Here is a 17,920-nt window from a genome sequence, read left to right as displayed (position 1 = left end):
TGTCCATCAAAGCCAGCATTTCTTACATCTTATTTCTTCAGTTGGGTGAAAAAAATAAAAAATAATAATTGCTTAGAGGTTTGGTGGCCTTGAGGTTTTGTGTGCACCTTTCCATGCTGTCTTTGCTCTTCTCTTCAGCCTTTCTCTCCTGTATTGCAGTTAGAGAGCTCCGTGCCAGCTGCCTGTCTGTAACTCTGCATTCAACCTTTAGTGTTGTTTCTGTTTCGATTATTTCAAAGACATATGTTCCAGTCCGCAGTTTGTATCAGCCGTCATCCAGGTCTTCTGCTCTCAGCCCGTGTGTAAAACCTTAAAACAGCATGGCGGCGCCTCGTGCGATCGCCGCACCTCCACGCCCCTGCCTTCTCACTCACCGCCGCGTTCAGATTGGTCTGCCATCCGGATAATACCCAGTCAGTGCTGGCCCGCTGGTCAGAGCCTGACCACTCATGAAAGGGGGAGAGGAAGGCAGGCCAGTTGTGCATAGCAACAGATAGGCAGCCGCCTGTATTTTCACAATGGGGAGTCTTGAAAATGTAATAGTGTGTGTGTGTGAGTGGGAGGTGAGTGTATTGAAAGTACGTTTTAAATGATTTGCGCATCTTACAGGACCATGAATATGTCTCTTCAAGGCTGCATGTTTCATTATATTCTGTGATCTGCCAGTTTATTGAAGCCCCTCTGTTTTGCTGTTTTTGTGAGATATGTCTACGTTTTCATGCTATATAATATACTGCATTGTATCAGGTTGTCTTCGAACATTTGCAATAGTCTTGAGGTCTTTGGAAAAACGAATTGATTATTTTTAAATCACTCACTATTTGCACAAAATTCCAATGCTGACTTTTTCATCTGATGAAATATGAGTTTTTCATGAATCCGTTGACACAACCTGTGCATTTTATTGAATTTCCTTATGAGTATTTCATATGAGCTTTTTCAGAGTTTGAATTCAGAACTTTTTCTTGAAAAACATTTCCATCTTCAGTGATGAGCACTGAAATCAACTACCGGTAGATAAGGCCGGTACTGCTCAAACTATGCGTCTCTTAGCCTGAATGATGCGGGTTCATTGTTCCGGGCTGGTGTTTTCCCTTTGGGTCCCATTGTCAAGGTTTACATGAGACCTGCATGTGTGCTGCCTGATGGCTGTATCTGGTGTCTTTACAGTCGCGCAAGCAAAATGTTACGGTTTATACTGCAGATATGAGACAGACGCCTGCATCAGTCCAAACACACACTGGCGTGCTGTTATTGTACACGTGTGTGTGCATGTGTGTCTGCGCTGTTCTTGGTTGCAAATGTTCTTTACCCACTGAGCTTTTCTCGAGGTGCTGAAAGGCCAGCACAGAGTTTGAGCCCTTTGCGGCCGGCCGCCACGTCCCCAGAGCCACAGCGGGGGACGTTGGGGACGTTGGGGACGCTGGGGAGGGCCAGGGCTGTACTCACCTCCTCCTTTAGTCCCTTGGCCTGACAGATGATGGCTTTATTATTGTTTTCCCTGCAGTCCTGTGTGATGGTGCGCTGACACGGATGCGAAGAGACACTGACCTCTGAAAAGATGCTCTGTCTCTCTATCCTCTTTCCTACAAACACACACACACACACACACACACACACACACACACAATCAATATATCTTACAAACCTGTGCTTTTTCTTTTCCTCTTGTCTTTTTGACCATCACATTCTTTTAATAGGGAACTGTTAAAATACTGTTAAAATACAAACTAAACTTTTGACCTGAAGTTTTTTTATTTGAATTTTCTGTTTAACTTTGGTCAGGTTTTTTTGAGTCCATAATTAAGTCACATCTCAGTTACATTAAACCTGACTAAACATTATATTAATTGCCATGTTTGCCTCTTTGTTGCATTCTGAAGATATGCTGACTATGTACATTAGGAATTTACAGATTGCCTTTAACTAGGCAGTATATATATTTTTTTCTTTTACAGTCTAAAAGGTTGCTGACTCACCCTCATTCCGAAGGTTATTACAGATTTGTCGCCCATCGTTAACAGTTATTGCAGAGTCACTAGCCCTGTGTGTATTTGTAATGAGTGAATAACTGAACATCAATACACAAAGCAGTGTCAGTATATTTTGTTTGTGTCATTATCTCATTATGGCCCTTAGTTCACATACATTTGATTAGGACAAAATATGTGCTGTTGGCATGACTGACTTTATCAAACAATATGTTAATCGGTGTGACTGGCTCCTTTGGTAACTGTGTGTATTTTTGCCTCGATTGCTGTCAGTATGAGCACATTAGCCATTAGCTCTTAGCGGTTAGCTCTTAGCGGTTAGCTCTTAGCGGTTAGCTCTTCTTTTCTTCTGCTCGCCTCTGCACTTGTTCTGTTTCCTCTGCTCCACTCTGACATGTGGCCTAATTGCTTGACGGCAGAGTGTCCTTGTTGTCATGGAAACTACTTTAATGTCCCTTTATTGGATATCAGGGCCTCGAGTCATGGCTGGGCAACGCAAGCATGGGGGGCAATAGCCATCCTACTGCCATCGTCAGAGACTGCTTATCTAGAATAGCAGTTAGTACGAGTAACATTTTCGTTTATAACACACAATTATCGCCCTTGTGTAAATCACAGCATCAATAACACCCTCTCAAATCCGCATGCTTCCACTAATAGAGTAATCGCTTAACTCCCGGTGCCTCGTTTCAATCATGGCAGCCCTTCATCGCGTTCTGGCCCCACCTCTCCACCCCCCCTTACATCCTTCTGAGCGCATCCAGGCGACCCATAAAAGTGCCGAAGCTCCTCGTCGATGTCGGTCCTAATTAGCTTTGGCCCGGCCCACTAGTGCAGGGCGCTCCGTAACGAGCTCTCCGAGGGGCGTGCGGGCTGCGCACCCTCCCCCGTTCCAGCACTTCGCCCAGGATTGATGCGCTCGTTTGCGGGCCCTCAATCGCCACAAGCGGAGGAACCCCCGATCGCTCAATGGGACATTAGGACGCAGGGTCGTTACGGGATGGTTTCAGAAGGTTCCTCTCAGGTTCCTCCACTGGGGCAGGGAGAGCCGATTGGCGCCAGAGGATCTTCACGTGGGCCGGGGCAAAGTGCCTCGTCAGAGATGTGGAAACGCAATTAGCCTCCCAAAATGGTTTCCGTACATTAGATCTGTGTGCAGCAAAAGTGCTGCGTTTCTTAGCGTGATGGAGGAACAAGGACTTGATGGACGCTGTGCAGCGGGTGAAAATGAAGGTCAAATATGAGTCAGTTTTGCAGATTTTATTAGGGTTTTTTTTTTTTTTACACCCCTCACAGCATTTCAAAATAGAATTTGAGATGGAAATGGAGAAGTGAAGAGAGCTGTGGGAGACGGCAGGAGCGCCAAGCAGTCTGTCCTGTCGCAAAGCATGAGGCCCAAACTCGATTGGCCCCCACTGTAGAGGGTCCATTCAGATCAGTGAACCGGAGCTGGTAGTATTAGATCTACTAAAGAGGAACATCCAGAAGCGGAAGATGTTCCTTTTAATGCAATGTAATTCTTTTAATGTGCAATTTAGTACAACAGCACCGAACATTTTGAAACTTTTGAAAGCTTGGCCGACATCTTGTCGTTTGGTAAGTGGATCTTAATTGGCCACGTCGTCGTTGTTCGCGGAGACACATTTGTTCAGCACAGTTACATTTAGAGGCAAGATTTGCTTTGCTTATCGGCCTGATCAGATGTGTATGTTAAGACTTGTTAGCTAAATGAACTAGGGTAGTTCAGCACAATGGACGTGTATTGCTCAGTTCTAGATGGAAAACAGTTGGGTTAGTGTCTAGATCAAAGGATATATGGCACAGATATGGCAGGTTTGGTTTAGCGCTAATATAATTTGAAAAACAGGCAGGTGCATCTGTAATTCTTTAGAGAAGCCACCTTTTAATAATATTGAAATAATGAATCAACGAAGAAGGAAAGCCTGTCTGGGTGTCGCATTTAATCACCAGGATGTTAGATGCTGTCATCCGCACTGCATTGTGTGCTGTAATTACGCCCAGGTGATAGAATTATGAGCACTTCCTGTAACAGTGTGGGGGTGATAGTCAAGACATTTCTCTCCACTGTCCGTGTGTGTGTGTGTGTGTGTCTGTGAATCGTCTGAAATAAAAGCAAATCTCCAGAGACTTTTAAAGACCTTTTTTCCTGACCTGCTAAAGATCTGGTTGCTTACTTTGCCTTTTTTTCCTTTAACAGGTGCGTAGAGATCATTGCCAAGGAGGGAAGAAGTTTAAAAGAGCTGTACTTGGTGTCCTGTAAGATCACGGATTATGGTAAGGATGCACTTGGTTGTCCTTGTGTCCCAAACACAGGCACTAAAAGTTGTCTTTGACATATGTCGAGAGATCTCGCAACACAAGATCGAACCGCATGAACCCGTTGCCACTTGCATTGCATTCTCATATTTTCTTGGAGAAATGTTTTGTTCTATGAAAAGTCATTTCTGATGACAAATGTTGCATCGCTGTTTGTTTATCAGTCAGAGCGAAAGCCTGGTTTGGGTAATTGTCTGAACACATGGTACTCAAGCTGACTTACTGTGACTTACTGCCATAAGCAGACCATCGCTGTGCCGCACAGACGTTCAGTGACAGATTGTCATTTGGATGTGAGTGAGTGTTCGTCACCGAGTGTACGGTGGCTCTGCCGGGACATCCTTCATGTCGGACGTGCACTGGAATGTGCTGGGTGAAGGCAGGGGATTGGTGGAGGGAGGGGCTTGGTGGAGGGAGGGGATTGGTGGAGGGAGGGGCTGTGCCTGTTCTCTGCCTGAGGTAATGGAGACCCATTTGGCTTTTATTGGCACATAAACGCGAAGGCTCTCAAGGAGAAGCTCTCTTTCCAGCCTGCTTCGGCAAGGCCACGCATGCAGTGCCCATTAAAGCCGAGGGCGATGAGGACAAACGCGCACCAACTGTACTGTCGGGATTTTTGGCAACAGAAGAGACCCGACAAATGTTTAGAAGTATATGGTTGCTGATCACTGATGGTTTACTGTGCATTTTAGATTTACTTTGACTGCAGTAAACTTATTTTACAGGTAAATGGGGGCATTAGTGTATTTTGGGCCCATGCCTAAGTATGTAACAGGTGACCACATTACCCGGTCTACCATTCCCACACCACCCTCAAACCCCCCACACCACCCTCAAACCACCCACATCACCTTCAAAGCCCCACACAAACCCCCACACCACCCTCAAACCCCCAGACCACCCTCAAACCCCCCACACCACCCACATCACCCCCTCACACCCCCACACCACCCTCAAACCCCCACACCACCCTCAAACCCCCAGACCACCCTCAAACCCCCCACACCACCCACATCACCCCCTCACACCACCCTCAAACCACCCACACCACCCTCAAACCACCCACATCACCCTCAAACCCCCCACACCACCCTCAAACGCCCCACACCACCCTCAAACCACCCACATCACCCTCAAACCACCCACACCACCCTCAAACCACCCACATCACCCCCTCTCACCCTCAAACCACCCTCATCACCCTCCAACCACCCACATCACCCTCCAACCACCCACATCACCCTCAAACCACCCACATCACCCTCAAACCACCCACATCACCCTCAAATCCCCCACATCACTCTCAAACCCCCACACCACCCTCAAACCCCCACACCACCCTCAAACCCCCCCACACCACCCTCAAACCCCCCACATCACCCTCAAACCCCCCACATCACCCTCAAACCACCCACATCACCCTCAAACCCCCCACACCACCCTCAAACCACCCACACCACCCTCAAACCCCCCACACCACCCTCAAACCACCCACACCACCCTCAAACCACCCACACCACCCTCAAACCACCCACATCACCCTCAAACCACCCAAACCACCCTCAAACCACCCACACCACCCTCAAACCCCCCACACCACCCTCAAACCCCCCACATCACCCTCAAACCACCCACACCACCCTCAAACCACCCACACCACCCTCAAACCACCCACATCACCCTCAAACCACCCACATCACCCTCAAACCACCCACATCACCCTCAAACCCCCACACCACCCTCAAACCCCCCCACACCACCCTCAAACCCCCCACACCACCCTCAAATCCCCCTACACCACCCTCAAACCACCCACACCACCCTCAAACCACCCACATCACCCTCAAACCCCCACACCACCCTCAAACCACCCACATCACCCCCTCAAAACCCTCAAACCACCCACACCACCCTCAAACCACCCACATCACCCCCTCTCACCCTCATCACCCTCAAACCACCCACACCACCCTCAAACCCCCCACATCACCCCCTCAAAACCCCCACACCACCCTCAAACCACCCACACCACCCTCAAACCACCCACATCACCCTCAAACCACCCACATCACCCTCAAACCCCCCACACCACCTTCAAACCCCCCCACACCACCCTCAAACCACCCACATCACCCCCTCTCACCCTCAAACCCCCCCACACCACCCTCAAACCACCCACATCACCCTCAAACCACCCACATCACCCTCAAACCACCCACACCACCCTCAAACCACCCACATCACCCTCAAACCACCCACACCACCTTCAAACCCCCACACCAGCTTCAAACCCCCCCACACCACCCTCAAACCATCCACATCACCCCCTCTCACCCTCAAACCCCCCCACACCACCCTCAAACCACCCACATCACCCTCAAACCCCCCACATCACCCCCAAACCCCCACACCACCCTCAAACCCCCCCACACCACCCTCAAACCCCCCCACACCACCCTCAAACCCCCCCACACCACCCTCAAACCACCCACACCACCCTCAAACCACCCACACCACCCTCAAACCCCCCACATCACCCCCTCAAAACCCCCACACCACCCTCAAACCACCCACACCACCCTCAAACCACCCACATCACCCTCAAACCACCCACATCACCCTCAAACCCCCCACACCACCTTCAAACCCCCCCACACCACCCTCAAACCACCCACATCACCCCCTCTCACCCTCAAACCCCCCCACACCACCCTCAAACCACCCACATCACCCTCAAACCACCCACATCACCCTCAAACCACCCACACCACCCTCAAACCACCCACATCACCCTCAAACCACCCACATCACCCTCAAACCCCCCACACCACCTTCAAACCCCCACACCAGCTTCAAACCCCCCCACACCACCCTCAAACCACCCACATCACCCCCTCTCACCCTCAAACCCCCCCACACCACCCTCAAACCACCCACATCACCCTCAAACCCCCCACATCACCCCCAAACCCCCACACCACCCTCAAACCCCCACACCACCCTCAAACCCCCCCACACCACCCTCAAACCCCCCCACACCACCCTCAAACCACCCACACCACCCTCAAACCACCCACATCACCCTCAAACCCCCACACCACCCTCAAACCACCCACATCACCCCCTCAAAACCCCCACACCACCCTCAAACCACCCACATCACCCCCTCTCACCCTCATCACCCTCAAACCACCCACACCACCCTCAAACCCCCCACATCACCCCCTCAAAACCCCCACACCACCCTCAAACCACCCACACCACCCTCAAACCACCCACATCACCCTCAAACCCCCACACCACCCTCAAACCACCCACACCACCCTCAAACCACCCACATCACCCTCAAACCACCCACATCACCCTCAAACCCCCCACACCACCTTCAAACCCCCACACCACCTTCAAACCCCCCCACACCACCCTCAAACCACCCACATCACCCCCTCTCACCCTCAAACCCCCCCACACCACCCTCATCACCCTCAAACCACCCACATCAACCTCAAACCCCCACACCACCCTCAAACCCCCCACACCACCCTCAAAACCCTCAAACCACCCACACCACCCTCAAAACCCCTACACTACACACTGCTGTGTTTCACCTTCCTTTTCCTTCCTTTTCATCCACATGGTGAGTGGAAAAAAACATCAGCTACTAGCCCACTGAAGTAACATATGTGAACATGTACAAGCTATAAGAGGGGGGAGGGAGCGGCTTTCTTCTGCAGGCGCATACAGGCTGGAGCTCAGTGCTAGCTGCAGAGCGGATCTGGGCTTTAGTGATGTGAGCAGGAACCTTGGCACGGCCCTCTCTCTCTCCAGCGGTAAGCGCAGGCATCCGGCACCTGGGAACCTTCCCTCCCGAGCTCCTGAGGTCTTGGCCGTATCCAGCGCAGTGCTGAGATGACGCCTGAAGGTGACTTTGCGGCACGTTTTTTGAAGCTCGTCTCTTTCAGCAAGCGCCCGCAGATGTCACTTTTAGCATGGGTGAAGCTCGCGTGGAGCGGTATCGGTGTGAGCTTTGGAAAGCGACGGTATGTGCGCTCCGGAAGAATCCGGCTCGTTGTCCTGAAGGACGCTCTACAGGTGACTTCGCTCCACACTTTGTGGCCTGTCTCTTTCAAGGACGCCTGCGCGAGTTTAGCGAATGTCACCGCTAGCGTGGGCAAAGCGTGAGCGGATCTCGGCGCTTAGCAGCGTGAGCTTGGGAACGACGTTTGGCACCTTCAGGAAGATTCCATTTCAAACCAGGCTCGGAGTGGCCATAGTTATGGAAGATACGCCTAGTCTATGCAGAAATTGCTAGAATTATTCGCCAGAAACGTAGGCTCAAAGTACTCCCTTGAGGAAGCTCAGATACTCAAACTAATGTATTTTCAGCCCACTTAAGGTAATTATATATAAGCACCATACTAATGCACAGGCTCACTTCAGGACCTCCTGGCCATTTGTTTTATCTCAGAAGAACTAATTCTGACTGTAATCACCTCAGTCGCGCATCGACCCCTACATCTGAGACTCCTCCGAGCCGTAAAGCCCAGGCCTTGATGAATGACCACCAGATCAAAACAGTACACTAATGACACCCTGGAATGCACACTAAATATCTTGTTGATTCCCCTTTTTGACCACTTAAACAAGATTAATTGCGGATACTCGATCTACGCTTTTAGGGAGAACTCGGGGGCTGCCTGTTCTAATGCGTGTCCGGCTCAGACCATGGTCAAACGATACAGCTCCTTTGAGAAGCCAGCGAGCATGCCTGTTCCCCTGGCCAGTACTCCTAATTGAATGATTGGTATATTTCCTGGACTGCTTTTCATAAACCGGGTAATAGAAATGAGATTTCGCATCTGCCCAGTGCTTCTGGGCTTTTTTTTTTTTTTTTGGCCCTCCCTGTCTATTCACCAACATTGATTCATTTTATAAATGGATTTTTCAGGTGGATTCAAGATGGCCTCAGTTTTTTTGTCCTGTTTGTTTGTTTTTCTCCCCCCTGTTGCTCTTTCTCTGAATGTTTGCTTTTAATTACTTTCCCCAGAAAGCGGGAGCACTTTGGTAATGCACATGAAATTTCTGCCATTATGTGCAACTTAGCACCTAAATAGCCCTCTGCAAATAGAAGGCGAAATGGGCAGACTGACAAGCACTTACTTGTCAAAATGTGCTACTGTACCGTGCTCGCTCCCAACCAACCCACAGCCAGCAACCAGCTTCCATTAAGGTCTAAGGTAATTGCATTGACAACAGAAAACACCCAGCCTGGCTGGATATGGCAGAAGCCATGCGTGACTCTTCATCCAAATCTTTACCATAATGCCCTGTTTGGTGGTTGATTGAGTTTTACGAGCTGGGTCCGAACACAGCTGGGTCCAGGCCTCTTGTGGCTCCCACGGAGCAGACCGAGAACTTACTGGAGCCGCTGATCTTCTTTTAAGGGTCTGCTGGTAGACGTGAAGCTGTCCCAGCAAGTATTCATGAGTCTCCAGAGACTTTAGAGTTTGAGCTGTTTTCCATCAGCCCTCACGCCGTCATGGTCCGTAACGGGAGCTATTTGGGAAGCACCGGTGTCCAAGCTGAAGTGTGCAGCGATTGTGTCTACGATGCAGGCTGGAGGAACTTAGGAAGAGTTTTGGCAACTCGCTGGGCTGATGATTACTCCCCTATGAACTACACTGCATTGACATTACATCATCAGGCCAATTTATTGGATATTTCATTTAGCCCGTGGTGCTGACACGATCGATATGCAGATCACACATGAATGGCTATATGTCTGAGCTCGACACTGTTATGACAGATTGCTGCAGTAGACTTGCGAGGCTGGAACTCCTAACTGCTATGCCAAGGGTAGAGAAAAAAAAAACTTACATCGATACCCTGGTATTTTGCATTGTGAATCTCATGTACAGTTAGCTCAAATGAAAGCTGTCCCATGTTACCTTATGTTAAATCTTTTTTTCTCCATGTTTGCCTTTCCAATATGCTTTAATGAACCATGTCACATGAGTGTCTTGCATATTGTGTGGCATATAGCTGATTCATATGGTGCACCTGATTGCTCCATATTCATTCCAGACTTCTTGACTGGAGTGGGGGAGGGGGTTATTCAACACTCCCATCATGCCTTATGCACAGGTGCACAGCACAGGTTAAGTAACCAATTTCCACAGCGCATTCTTCCGATGTTCCGGCGCTTTCTGAAGCAGATCCATTTGCATAACGACCTCTCTGCTCCGTGCTGCTTCTTCGGCCTTTGTTCTGTGGGAAGGGCGAGCCCAGCCTGCCATGCTCCTCACCTCCCCACAGGTCATCCTTCAGAGAGAGTGAGTGGGACTGAGAGTGAGTGAGTGAGTGAGTGAGTGAGTGAGTGGGACTGAGAGTGAGTGAGTGAGTGGGTGGGACTGAGAGTGAGTGAGTGAGTGGGTGGGACTGAGAGTGAGTGAGTGAGTGAGTGAGTGAGTGAGTGAGTGAGTGAGTGAGTGGGACTGAACGAGTGAGTGAGTGAGTGGGACTGAGAGTGAGTGAGTGAGTGGGTGGGACTGAGAGTGAGTGAGTGAGTGAGTGAGTGGGACTGAGAGTGAGTGAGTGACTGGGACTGAACGAGTGAGTGAGTGAGTGAGTGGGACTGAACGAGTGAGTGGGACTGAACGAGTGAGTGGGACTGGACGAGTGAGTGAGTGAGTGAGTGAGTGGGACTGAGAGTGAGTGAGTGAGTGGGACTGAGAGTGAGTGAGTGAGTGAGTGAGTGAGTGAGTGAGTGAGACTGAGAGTGAGTGAGTGAGTGAGTGGGACTGAGAGTGAGTGAGTGAGTGAGTGGGACTGAGAGTGAGTGAGTGAGTGGGACTGAACGAGTGAGTGAGTGAGTGAGTGAGTGAGTGAGTGAGTGAGTGAGTGAGACTGAGAGAGTGAGTGAGTGAGTGGGACTGAGAGTGAGTGAGTGAGTGAGTGGGACTGAGAGTGAGTGAGTGAGTGAGTGGGACTGAACGAGTGAGTGAGTGAGTGGGACTGAACGAGTGAGTGAGTGAGTGAGTGAGTGAGGGAGTGAGTGAGTGAGGGAGTGAGTGAGTGAGTGAGTGAGTGAGTGAGTGAGTGAGTGAGTGAGTGAGTGAGTGGGACTGAACGAGTGAGTGAGTGGGACTGAACGAGTGAGTGAGTGGGACTGAACGAGTGAGTGAGTGAGTGGGACTGAACGAGTGAGTGGGACTGAGAGTGAGTGAGTGAGTGAGTGAGTGGGACTGAACGAGTGAGTGGGACTGAGAGTGAGTGAGTGAGTGGGACTGAACGAGTGAGTGGGACTGAGAGTGAGTGAGTGAGTGGGACTGAGAGTGAGTGAGTGAGTGGGACTGAACGAGTGAGTGGGACTGAGAGTGAGTGAGTGAGTGAGTGAGTGGGACTGAACGAGTGAGTGGGACTGAGAGTGAGTGAGTGAGTGGGACTGAACGAGTGAGTGGGACTGAGAGTGAGTGAGTGAGTGGGACTGAGAGTGAGTGAGTGAGTGGGACTGAACGAGTGAGTGGGACTGTGAGTGAGTGAGTGGGACTGAACGAGTGAGTGGGACTGAGAGTGAGTGAGTGAGTGGGACTGAACGAGTGAGTGGGACTGAGAGTGAGTGAGTGAGTGGGACTGAACGAGTGAGTGGGACTGAGAGTGAGTGAGTGAGTGGGACTGAACGAGTGAGTGGGACTGAGAGTGAGTGAGTGAGTGGGACTGAACGAGTGAGTGGGACTGAGAGTGAGTGAGTGAGTGGGACTGAACGAGTGAGTGGGACTGAGAGTGAGTGAGTGAGTGAGTGGGACTGAACGAGTGAGTGGGACTGAGAGTGAGTGAGTGAGTGAGTGAGTGGGACTGAACGAGTGAGTGGGACTGAGAGTGAGTGAGTGAGTGAGTGGGACTGAACGAGTGAGTGGGACTGAGAGTGAGTGAGTGAGTGGGACTGAACGAGTGAGTGGGACTGAGAGTGAGTGAGTGAGTGGGACTGAACGAGTGAGTGGGACTGAGAGTGAGTGAGTGAGTGAGTGGGACTGAACGAGTGAGTGGGACTGAGAGTGAGTGAGTGAGTGAGTGAGTGGGACTGAGAGTGAGTGAGTGGGACTGAGAGTGAGTGGGACTGAGAGTGAGTGAGTGAGTGGGACTGAGAGTGAGTGAATGAGACTGAGAGTGAGTGAGTGAGAGTGAGACGGGGAGAGAGAGTGAGACAGCAATGCCGCATTTCTAATAACAGAGCTAAGAGACTCTGCAAGACTTTGATTTACTGTACTCAAACACAACAGAAAATTGCCGTTGTTCACTTTGTGACCGGGGAGGGGGAGGGGCAGCGAAGAAAAGAACGGCCTAAAAAGAAAACAAAGGAGTCAGGGAAGTCAGCCAACAGAAGATTACAGAGCCGGTCTTGACGGAGTCTGCTCACCTCGCTAATGGACAGCAAAAAGCCATTTGTTCCATCGCTAACAATGAGGTGACATTTTCCTCGTAATGGAGTGGGGCTGCTGCGGCTGAGACTGGCGATTACGGAGCCTGGCACCGAGTGTTTATTGACACCCACAAATTTCCCGACAAATCGGTTTTCTCATCAACATGCACGCGTCGATGCTCACTGTTGAACCGCCGCGGAGGGAAGGGCTAGCGCAAACGGCTGGCATCTTTAAATCCGTCTGCAAATATATTTGTCTAGTCTGATGTGTTTGGACACTTTGTTTTCCAATCCCGCAAGGCGCATAAAGACGCCATTTCTGCCGTGCAACGTCCCGCTTGTTTTGAACGGTCAGCCGGAGTCACCCGGAGGCCCCGGCTAATTGATTTGAATGATGACATGTTGGCCTTTACCTGATGGGCCGCCTTTGGGCCCCCTAAGCCTTTTGGTGCTTAGTTGAACTTAGAGGTGCATGAAGAGGGTTATGCAAGAGCAGAGTTGCCAGATCCTCTGAAAACTCCTCTGCTGATTATCCTGCCTCAGGTAGCAGTCCTAATGTGCTCCATTGATTGTCATTTCTGTGTGGTACAATAAGAGCAAATCCCTTCACTGTGTCCAAGTGCACCATCTCTTTGTGGCATTGTATCACTGATTAATAGGAACTCAGCGCTGCTATTCACAATGACATTTTTCTTCTCTCTCTCTCTCTCTCGCTGTCTCTCTTGCTAAATCCCTACCTCAACTTAAAGGTTAACCCAGTGACGGGTAAATCATAATGTTGATGCATTCACACAGGCAGTGCTTAAGAACATGTAAAAGATTTGTCTGTAAGGCATTCTCACTGTCAGTCATGCTGGCACTAGGCTGTGAACTGTGGGCATTTATATCACACTGTACACATGATGTTTGTGGAACATATAAAAATATGATCTAAAAAACGTGCTTGAATTGATAGCTGTAGGGAAAGAATTAGTAAAAATAACGTTGCATTGTCTGGTGGAAATTGCACGTCTGTTTAGGCAGTTCTAATCACAGTCCTCTCTGGTTTACAGTCTTCTACAAATGTAATTAACACCTGGTTTTAATGTTATTAATTGTGTCAAGCCACCTGAGCTATCGAGCGACCTGCTGATCGTCTTTGTCCTCTTAATAAGACTTAACACTGCAGTTAGGCGTCTTTAGGACAGGCCTCTGTACTGAGGATCACCCTGTTTTGGGATGATGAAAGCAGTGTGCGTGCACACACACAAATAGACACACGGACGGACACAGAGATATTGAGAATTGTGGGAAAGAGGTGACTGGAATCAAGAGAGGATCTTTCACACTGTGACACACAAAAAGGCAAAAGGATGATGAGTATTAGATATACAAAACCCTAATCCTCTTATAATGGAGTTAACAGGCTTGGTGATGGTAAATAAGCATTTTTAACCTTGGCGCCAGTAATAAAGTGTGTGTGTGTGTGTGTGTGTGAGAGAGAGAGAGAGAGAGAGAGAGAGAGAGAGAATCACCTATCACCCATCACCTACAAGATGAGTTCCCACTCACCATCCTCTAGATCTCTACTGTGTTTAAGGTTTTAGATAAATATTTGTGCTCAGAGCAGACATGTGTTACATAGATATATGTAACAGTTCTGCTGTGCTAGGTGTTGGCTCGTACACTGTGTTTTGGTCCCATACCGGGACACTGTTGTCCTGTCCCTGTTAACAGACAGCTGAGGACGCTCTCATGAAGTGCATGTGCTTTGCTAGAAAGGGGACATAGTAGCGCAGTAACACTGACATCATACTTGGCATTTTGCATCCACCGGTGCTGCCAAACTGATTAGAATTAGAATTTCATTGACACACACACACAGTCCTCCACAGTTTCCTTTATGGGTGGCTGGATCTTTTTGATTCTGGCCATTTTAAACACCCCATGCCCCCAGTTCAAGTTCACTTTCCCCTATTCTCTGTTTCTTTTCTCACTGCAATGTGAATGTGAAAGGAGAGAAAGAGAGAGATAGAGAGCGAGGGAGAGAGAGAGAGAGAGAATGAGTATGTGTGTAAATGGAGAATGAAATTGTGTGTGTGTGTGCATGTGTGTGTGCGTGTGTGCGTGTGTGTGTGTGTGTCTGCGTGCGCGTGTGTGTGTGTGTCCCATCTGCAGGCTGAGTGCCGAGGGAGAAAAGGCTCTGCAGGTTGGATGTGTAATCTGGCCCTCTTAGTGGAGTCTGATAAGAGCAGCTCACTGCTTTAGCTCTCAATGAAAGAAGTAGGGCTTGCACTCTCACTCTGTCTTTCTGTCTTTCTCTCTCTCTCTCTGTCTTTCTCTGCCTCTCACTCCATCTGTCTATCTCTGTCTCCCCCACAGCTTATCTGTATGCATAGATGTGGCACATGCGAATCTCTCTCTCTCTCTCTCTCTCTCTCTGTTGTGCCTTCTCATTTCTCCTGGCTGTTCTTTTTTTCTCTTTCTATCCACCCTTCCCTGTTCATCTTTTATGCCTGTGTGACTCCGCCCCCAGCCCCTCCCCACTCCTCCCTCACCTAAGGTGACCACGCTAAACGCGCGAGACGATGATCGATTGCGCCTCACTTCCCCTTCCTCTCTGTCTCAGACACACCGGGCCGTAGCTGCAGGCCTTTTGTTATTTCCTCCAGAGAACAGCCCCCAGCCCCGTCCCTGCCGTGGCGTTGCTGTTGCCAGCTAAAGTAAACCACCACGCTGGGGGATTCTCACCGGCGGCGGCGGATGACAGCGGACATACTCTGCTCCTGCTCCTTTGGTGAACTCTGACCTGTGCTATACCGTGGTGCCCGAGGGGGAGGGGTTCCACCCTGTTCGTACTGTACGCAAGTGGATCCTCTGTGATTTTCCCCAAGCATGAAAGCCTCCATTCCTGATTGGCTCAGAATTAGCTCCATGTCTTCAGGTGTGGTCGTTTGCAGGAGCTGTCGGGGGTGAGGAAAGGGCCTCTGTTTGGGTTCGTTTGTGGGCCATAGGTGCTGGTGCAAGCAAGCCTGGCTTTGGGTGGTGTTTGTTGCCCTTATCGATTAATGTCCATATAGAATGTTTGGTGCCGCATTTGTGGAAGGTGAAAAAGTCTCTTTCGCATGTTTCACCAGAGTAAATAGTTCAGAAGTCACAATCACAAATCAGATGACACAGTTTTTAAAAAGAGACAACAAAGGACTGCTTTGTTTGGGGATGCATAAATTTAAGGCATTTGCAACCAAGGGTAACAGCTTTGTGTGGGTGGGGAGCACATGGGCGTGTGCACTTCAGCAACTATCAGCGTGTCTCTTAAGTCCGCGTGTGCATTACTGATGACTTGCAGGCTTTTGCGTCAGACTGGCCACTTGGCCATCTAAAAATAAATCGATACACCACTCTCCCAGACTTTGTTTTAGTTGCTTCCTGCATGTCAGTTACAGCAACATTCCTTCGTACATTTTTGAAGACTTTCATGCACAGAAATGACTGCGAGTCACTGAAACTTTAGCGGCAGAGTTTTGTAATTCATTCCGACCGCCTGTCGGCAGCTGAGAACGTCATTGGCTGAGGCTCCAGTTCCAACCACTCTGGGGTTTAATCAGCCGGGCACTTGGCACATGTCTGACTTCATATCTTAGGGCAAATGTTACAGCGAGCTCAATGTACTTCCAGGAACCTGTGACGACGAACCAAACCACTCCATGCAGGGGCCGCTTTGAAGGTTTGGGCTCACTGCTAAAGGTGAGGGCGGACAGGACGCTCCTGCGTGTCTCATGAATCACAGGAGTCCACATCAGCCAGTTCACGCCGCAGCCCAGCAGAGTTGGTTCATTCTAATGCCAGTAGGTTTTGGCACTATATTAACCTTTAGCGCTAATTAATAGAGCTCCCGTTATGTGCTTCAGATCAGGCGAGCTTAGGTCAAGTAGCCCACAGCCCACCTCTGCAGGGTATGTTTTGCTCTTTTAAGGAAATGTTTCAGATTAAATAGCTTTTAAACAAAGTAATATTTAGTATCAGAATTTCACTTTTATAAGGGTCACAAAAATGCACTGACACTTGTTAATGAATTGGTAGGACTAAAATGAATGAAAGCACGGGGTTAATGTACATGTGATGCTTCTGTCTCGGCCTTGGCCTTGTTTAGTTTGCTACACTTGTTAAGGCACCTCCTACCTCGCCACGGTAACTGAAGAATGAAGGACTGAGCCCTCCTTCATTGTTGCCATGGTACATTCTACACCGTCTACCACTGAGTGTTTTTTCAGTTCTCAGTGTACTGTAGGTTTTGTGTCACTTGTGAATAAGTAGTCTGAGTGATGGGAAGTCCATGTGTTTTTGTGTGTGTGTATCTAACCACAAAACTGGTGTTTCTCTCTCTCTATCTCTCTCTCTCACCCTCTCTCTCTCTCTCGCGCGCGCGCACACACACACGCGTGCGTTCTGCTGTTTTCTTTTGCACATCGCTCCCATCTCTCCGCTGTCACACTGCTGCAATTACAGCAGCTGATATGCTTTTGTGCGGACGAATGTCTGGCCATCGTGATTCGCCCACACATCATTATCGGCAGCCTGCGTTAAAGAGCCGTTACAGAGCGGAGACCAGCACGGCAAGCAGATGCACAGCACCGGCACTCCACACGTCGTCCTGCGGGACAGTCGTCCTTCGTGGCCGTTGTCCTGTGGGACCGTGTGTCACGTGGTGTGTGATTTTGACGAGCATTCTGCTATTGCAGTGTTTAGGTAGAAAGCATCTTCTGGACCGAAGGATGTGTAATCACAAAATCATCACATACATAACTCATACCTCCCATGGAGAGAATGTTTACATCAACAGAAACCAGCGTAACACAACATTTGTGAAATTGTTGCATTTAGTATGTGGTAGCGCGGCTTATCTTTCGTATGTCCGGAAGATTTAGCCAGATGATTAGTCTTACTTCTGAGGCTACCTGCGACAAGGTTGGCAAGCCTGATGAATGCTAAATATAATTTTATGCTGGCATTATGATGCGCAAAAACCGATTGGCCCTGAGGAGCGTAGCGTGCGGACCAGCGTTAGCATTGACAAAGCAATTTGGAGACACCGTTATGGGGCATCTCTATGTAGAGCTGAAATGGACTTGGGGGAATTCATTATTTCTCAGCTCTGACTCCAATCGCCATAAAATGATTGTGCAATATCTCT

At 49.5% G+C, this 17,920-nt stretch overlaps 1 protein-coding gene across 1 annotated transcript in view; it reads left to right on the top strand.

Annotated features, from left to right (window-relative positions):
• fbxl17 (F-box and leucine-rich repeat protein 17) overlaps positions 1 to 17,920 on the top strand; it is a 180,468-nt gene that overhangs the window by 118,570 nt on the left and 43,978 nt on the right. The window contains exon 8 of the mRNA XM_077003537.1: positions 4,210 to 4,286. Within this exon, the coding sequence (XP_076859652.1) occupies positions 4,210 to 4,286 (77 nt within the window). The remainder of the gene's footprint in view (positions 1 to 4,209; positions 4,287 to 17,920) is intronic.

This window comes from Brachyhypopomus gauderio, chromosome 4 (genome assembly GCF_052324685.1).
Source record: "Brachyhypopomus gauderio isolate BG-103 chromosome 4, BGAUD_0.2, whole genome shotgun sequence".
Taxonomy (NCBI): domain Eukaryota; kingdom Metazoa; phylum Chordata; class Actinopteri; order Gymnotiformes; family Hypopomidae; genus Brachyhypopomus; species Brachyhypopomus gauderio.
This window is presented reverse-complemented; position numbering and strand designations above follow the sequence as displayed.